General features: G+C 49.6%; 1 protein-coding gene across 1 annotated transcript; it reads left to right on the top strand.

Annotated features, from left to right (window-relative positions):
• Positions 1 to 595: 595 nt before the first annotated feature.
• Positions 596 to 4594, top strand: LOC134502724 (small serum protein 2-like). The gene is made up of 4 exons (XM_063311196.1): positions 596 to 889; positions 1774 to 1867; positions 2203 to 2332; positions 4422 to 4594. Exons 1-4 carry the CDS (start codon positions 611 to 613, stop codon positions 4525 to 4527), a joined length of 609 nt encoding a protein of 202 aa, XP_063167266.1. The 5' UTR covers positions 596 to 610; the 3' UTR covers positions 4528 to 4594.
• Positions 4595 to 5939: the final 1345 nt, after the last annotated feature.

The following is a 5939-nucleotide window of genomic DNA, read 5'->3' as shown; positions in this document are numbered from 1 at the left end:
CAAAGGGAAAATTCTCCTTCCGCTTCTCCACAGACTCCGATTTCCTCTCTGCATTCTGAAAGCTGTGAACTCTCTTTCCCAGATTTCCACTCCAGAAGACTCACTTTTCTTTTCTCCCTTTCAGGGAATCTTCTACTGCTCTGGGCCAATAACCAACCGCCTTGGAGGACGCTAACTCGGTGTTCCTGGAAGGTGGGAATCTTGTTCTGGCAAAGACCAAGAGTCGGAGCGAAGCAGCTCTTTGCCTCCCTCACAGAAAGACCCCTTACAGGAGAGGGATGGGCAATGTGTGGCTCCCTCCCGCAGAGCCACAGAGCCAGCGTGTTGGACCAGTGCAGGACAAAGGCACCCTCGATCATAGCTTACAGCCCAAGAGCATGCAGGGGAAGCCACAGAAAGAGAGGACTTTACCGTAAGTCCCACTTCGCAGAGTAGGACGGCCAATTGCCGGGTGGCCTCCACTCCTGAGGACCCGAGATGGGCAGGGGGCATCTTGTGGGAAGGTGGGGAGGAGGCCGCACCTCTGGCTGCTTGAAACTCTCCCATTCCTCTGAAGATTTTCGATCTGGCCATAATTTAGATTTTCTCTTACCACATTCTTCTGAAACTGATGAAATACTTTTCGTTTATCACATCTACCAAACAAACACCAGCTATTTGTGAAGCAAATGTTTTCCTTCTGGCAGTGGCTAATTTAGCAGAATGTTCACCCAGAAAATTTTTTGGAAAGTGCTCAAGGGGCGGTCTCGGTTCTTACATTGCCTTCTTGGACATCTGTATAAATTGGAGGAGCAGATGTCCTGCCGACCTCAGAGAGAAGGGCTACTCCTGGTCACAGAAGTCACTCCTCCTGACCAAGAGTTTCTGGACATTCCCCAAAGCCAGGATGGTAAGTAAAGTTCTTTGCTCTCCCGTTGCGAAAAGAGCCGGATCTGACTCGGGCGTCACAAGAGAACGGCTGGAGGAATGAGCCGGACACGGTGGCTGTGGGGCAAATAATAAGAGGAGCATTCTGTACATTATTTTGATAAAATAAAGCTGGAAATACCTAAATAAATGAAGAAGAAATGCCATCAGATGCGTCTTTAGAACCCCAGAAGAGAGCAGCAGAAAAGGAACTATCTGCAAAACCAGTTCACTGCCCTTCAGTGTCTGTGGGATGAGTGTAAATCCATGCTTTGCTGGTGTGATTTTTGGGCAAGGACTTGTGCAGAGCTTAATTTCCAGCTATTTAGTACAATTAACAGCAGATACCCCAAAGCACAAACACACCTCTTGTGTATGGGGGATATTTCAACTCAGCAGTGCAGAGTCAGGATTGTCCCCCCAAAGCATCATTGTGGGGAGAGGGCATGAAAAAGGGGCAGAAAGAGATGGGAGGGCGAGGCCCTCCCTCCCTCTGTGCTGGGCTCAGTCCAGCTTTGCCACTGCAGAGCCTTCCTTCTGGAGGGGGAAACGCATGAAAAGCAAGCAATGGAGGAGCATTACTAGGAGGGTGAACCAGCGGCCGGGATACTCAGGCACCCTGGATTGTGTGCTGCTGGCCCAGAAAGGGGGGGGGGTGCTCTGGGTTGACGCTGTTGTGGGCAGGAGATCCGAATGCACACACTCACAAGTTGGCAAACGTACCCTAGAGGGCTTTTTCCAAAGTTCATGAACGTTGCAGCACATTATGAAACAGAACATTGGAAAGACTTTGGACAGCCAGTTTCTCAAACAACTCAGCTACTAAGTTCTCTGGCCACTTATTTTTTTCTTGTGCTCCTTTCTCAGAGAGTCTTCTTCAGCCTGATGATCTTCTCTTTCACGTTGGCTACATGTGAAAGAGCTTGCTGGTTTAAAGAGCATCAACTGGAGGTTAGAGATGGTAATGAAGCTCCTTATCCCTCTGAGCAAATAATTATTGTACTGCTTGCCAAAGTCTAGCAATGCCAGGAGAAATGTGGCTTGCTTAATTTCTACCACCCAGGTTTCCATCAACAGTCTCCTACCTGGGCCAGAAAACAATTGATAATCGGGGTCCTTGCAAATCTAACAAATAAGTATAATAAATGGTATGCACCAAATGCAGAGAATTTATATCCTTGTCACATTTGTCCAACGGTGGAGTTCTCATAGCAGCCTCCAAGTGTGCAGCTGGTTTCTCAGTGGGGTTTGGTATTTGGGTGCAGCTGCAGGTTCAACGGGATTCTTTTTTCACAGGTCAAGAGGTGAGGCCAAATACATGCACTGATCCGCATGATAATACAACACATCTCATTCTATCCACCTGGAATACAGCTTATTGCTTGAGATGTGAGTGCCGTAGAGCTGGGAGGATCTGCTGTGAGAGGTAGGAAACGGTTCCAGGCACACACTGGATATATCAATTTGGCCATGTTAAGCCAGAAGCATCTATTGAGAATCCATGGATACATAGACATAGATGAACCGTCTATGTAAGACAAAAAGCCAGACCGACCATGGAAGGGCAGGAGCCTGTATGGGGACTTACATTTGGCGATATGGGAGGGGCTGGTACCGCCTGCCTTGAAGGGGCATTCCTGCGCCCCCTTCTCAAGAGGCCATCCTTGGACTGAACAGCGTTAGACAACTGTCGTCCAGTCTCCAACCTTCCCTTTTTTTAGGGAAGGCTGTTGAGCGGGTGGTTGGCACACAGCTACAGAGGGCCCTGGATGAAGTGGATTATCTGGACCTTTTCAGGCTGGGTTCAGGCTGGGGCACAGCACTGAACTGGCATTGGTTGCATTGTCAATGACCTTTGGGGGGCTCTGGACAGGGGTGGTGCAACCATTCTGGCCCTGCTGGACCTCCCAGTGGCCTTCTACACCATCGACCTTGGTATCCTCTGGACTGGCTTTAGGGGCTGGGAGTGGGAGGCACTGTGTGGCAATGGTTCTCCTCCTTCCTCTGCAGCTGGTTCTAGTCCGTGTTGTGGGGGGAGTGGTTGAGCCCGAGGCCCCTGCCGTGTGGGGTGCCTCAGGCCTCCAGCCTTTCACCTCTCCTTTTCAACATCTACATGAAACCACTGGGGAAGGTCATCCATTGGTATGGGGTGCAATGATGATGATAGCCAGCTATACATCTCCACCCCTGGCGGGGCAGGTGATGCTGTGGCAGTGCTGGCCGAGTGACTGGAGGCTGTGAGGGTCTGGATGGGGAGGAACCGGCTTTGACTCAATCCTGGCATGGCAGAGCAGCTCTGGGTTTGGCCCCCGAGGCCCAGGTGATATTTCAACTTTGACTCTGGACAGGGTGGCGCTCCCCCAGACTGAGCTGGTGCACAATTTGGGGGTCCTCACAGACTCACAGCTCCTGCTCAAGGAGCAGGAGGCAGCTGTGCCTGGGGGGCCTTTGCACAGATTTGTCTGGTGTGCCAGTTGTGCCCCTTCCTGGACTGGGAGGCCCTGCTCACAGTCACTCATGCCTTGGTCCCTTCCTGTTTGGATGACTGCAACATGCTCTACATGGGGCTGCCCTTGAAGACCACCCAGAAGCTACAACTGGTCCAGAATATGGCAGTGTGCGCAGTGATGGGTGCCCCTAGGTTTAACTGTGTTACTCCTCTGTTCCAGGAGCTGCCCTAGCTCCCGGATTCCTTCTGGGAGCAATTCAAGGTGCTGGTTCTCACCTTTAAAGCCCCATATGGCACGGGACCAGGTTATCTGCAGGACCGCATCTGCCCATCCTACCAGATCAGGAGGGTGGGCACGCTCCTAGTCCCTTCCCTTAAACATTGCCATCTTCTGGGATCTAGGAAGCGGGCCTTTTCCGTGGCAGCCCCCGCCCTGTGGAACACCCGTCCCCCTGAGGTTCGCAGGCCCCCACCCTCCTAGGCTTCCGAAAGGCACTTAAGACTGGGCTTTTCCCCCAAGCGATGGGATGGGGTGAGATCGATGAACATCTTTGCGGTGGACTGGCTGTAAAGGTTTATCCTGGCGCCAAGTTTTTAACCATTTGTGGTTTCAATAGATATATGTATATGTTAATTCTACTATGATGCTGTTTCACCTGTGGGCTGGGAGCTGCCCAGAGTTCAGTATAAGATGGGCAGCTAAATAAATCTTTTGAACCTTTTGTTCATCCTTCTGGGCAGATTTGCATGTCTGCAACAAGCTTGTTAGGCTTTTTGCAGCCCAACACAGGGGCATCCAAAAGCCATGTCCTGGGTGTCTCAACCTTGAGATTTCTCCATGCAGAGGTAGGGTCCAAGAACTGGGTTTCCGGACTCTAGCAAAGCCTTGGGCGAAGCAGCTGTTCTCCCAGGAAGTTGCAATAGTTTTGTGCAAGTTCTAAGGTGGAAGATGGTCTTAGGGGACTTTAGAAGGCCTTTGCCAATTAAGGTCAACTATGACTGACCACAACCTCTTCTTCTTCCTCCTCCTCCTTCTCCTCCCTCTCCCTTTGTTTTTCCTTTCAAGATTTCCTGATATTGCAGAAAAAGAAGGATGCAAATCAGTGGCTAATACAGAAACCTGTGAATATGAACTCTATAGTCTTGATGACCCATCGAAGCGCTGTTCCTAAGCTTGGATTCTCATCTCTTGGATTCTCATCGAGGAACCTGAATAAATCTCTCACATGAGCATCTTAATCTTTTTCTTGTCTTTTCTTGACATTAAATAACAACTTGATATTGGTTTTTAATGGCACCCACTTCAGGAACTCAAAAGATATGACCTAAACATGGAACTGGAGATGGCACAACAAAGTTCTTCAGTTCATATTTATTCATATTTTATATTGAACAATAGATGGGGGGAAGGAAGGAAGGAAGGAAGGAAGGAAGGAAGGACGGAAGGAAGGACGGAAGGAAGGAAGGAAGGAAGGAAGGAAGGACGGAAGGAAGGAAGGAAGGAAGAAGGAAGGAAGGAAGGAAGGAAGGAAGGAAGGAAGGGAGGGAGGGAGGGAGGGAGGAAGGAAGGAAGGAAGGACGGAAGGAAGGAAGGAAGGACGGAAGGAAGGAAGAAGGAAGGAAGGAAGGAAGGAAGGGAGGGAGGGAGGGAGGGAGGGAGGGAGGAAGGAAGGAAGGAAGGAAGGAAGGAAGGAAGGAAGGAAGGAAGGAGGGTGTGATCCGGGATATTAAAAACCAGCTCAGTGCAAACCAGATGCCACATTCGCATCTCTTTGGCTTGATCAGTATTAACCAGAGTGTTTTTGCACATTGGATGTTGATCAAATCCACTTTACATTATATTCAACATACTATGCAAATCCACAAAATGGATTAATTCACTATCCAGGTCAAGCATGTTGTGTGAATGCAACAGAGTCAAGCTCTTCACATTAGTAGGCTGTGGAAGCTAGCGATCAGACAGATTTTCCCTAGCACCCCCTACCTTCCTTTTGGGGCAGGAAACTCTGCCAGCATTATCCTTGCTGTCCTGCTGCCAATCTCTATCTGTCATGTTCACTGTTTCAATGTACACTGTACATTAGGAGCAGCTGGGATTGTGAACTTGGGAAGATCCTACAGGGGGAGGGATCTCATTTGCACCAAGGGTTTTTAGTTTGCATTTGGTGCACTTTCATCATTCTCAGGTTTCTTTGTGATCCTGCATACTATTCTTTAATAAATCAGATATCTTTGAATTCCTGCTCATGAGTCCGATAGTGTTTTAGAATAGGCATTCATTACATAAAGCTGAGAATCACCAAAGTTGTACCGTTAGCTCCCACCAAGATCAGTTTCTTGTGAGGGAAAATAGTTAACGATGGCCGAGTCCAAGCTCACGACTGGGGGACTTGAGGAGCCGGCTAGCTTGATGCCCGAGTCGACGGTCAAGAGCGGAGAACTGAGCCTCACCCCAGAACCTTCAGATTTCCGGCAGAAATCGAGTTCCAGCCCTGAGGTGGAGGAATCTGATGATGGGGGAGAACCAGAGCAACTGGCACCCAGTGAATCGCCCACAGAGTTGATCACCTGGGATGAAATGGGA

Source organism: Candoia aspera, chromosome 9, assembly GCF_035149785.1.
Source record: "Candoia aspera isolate rCanAsp1 chromosome 9, rCanAsp1.hap2, whole genome shotgun sequence".
NCBI classification, from domain to species: domain Eukaryota; kingdom Metazoa; phylum Chordata; class Lepidosauria; order Squamata; family Boidae; genus Candoia; species Candoia aspera.
This window is presented reverse-complemented; position numbering and strand designations above follow the sequence as displayed.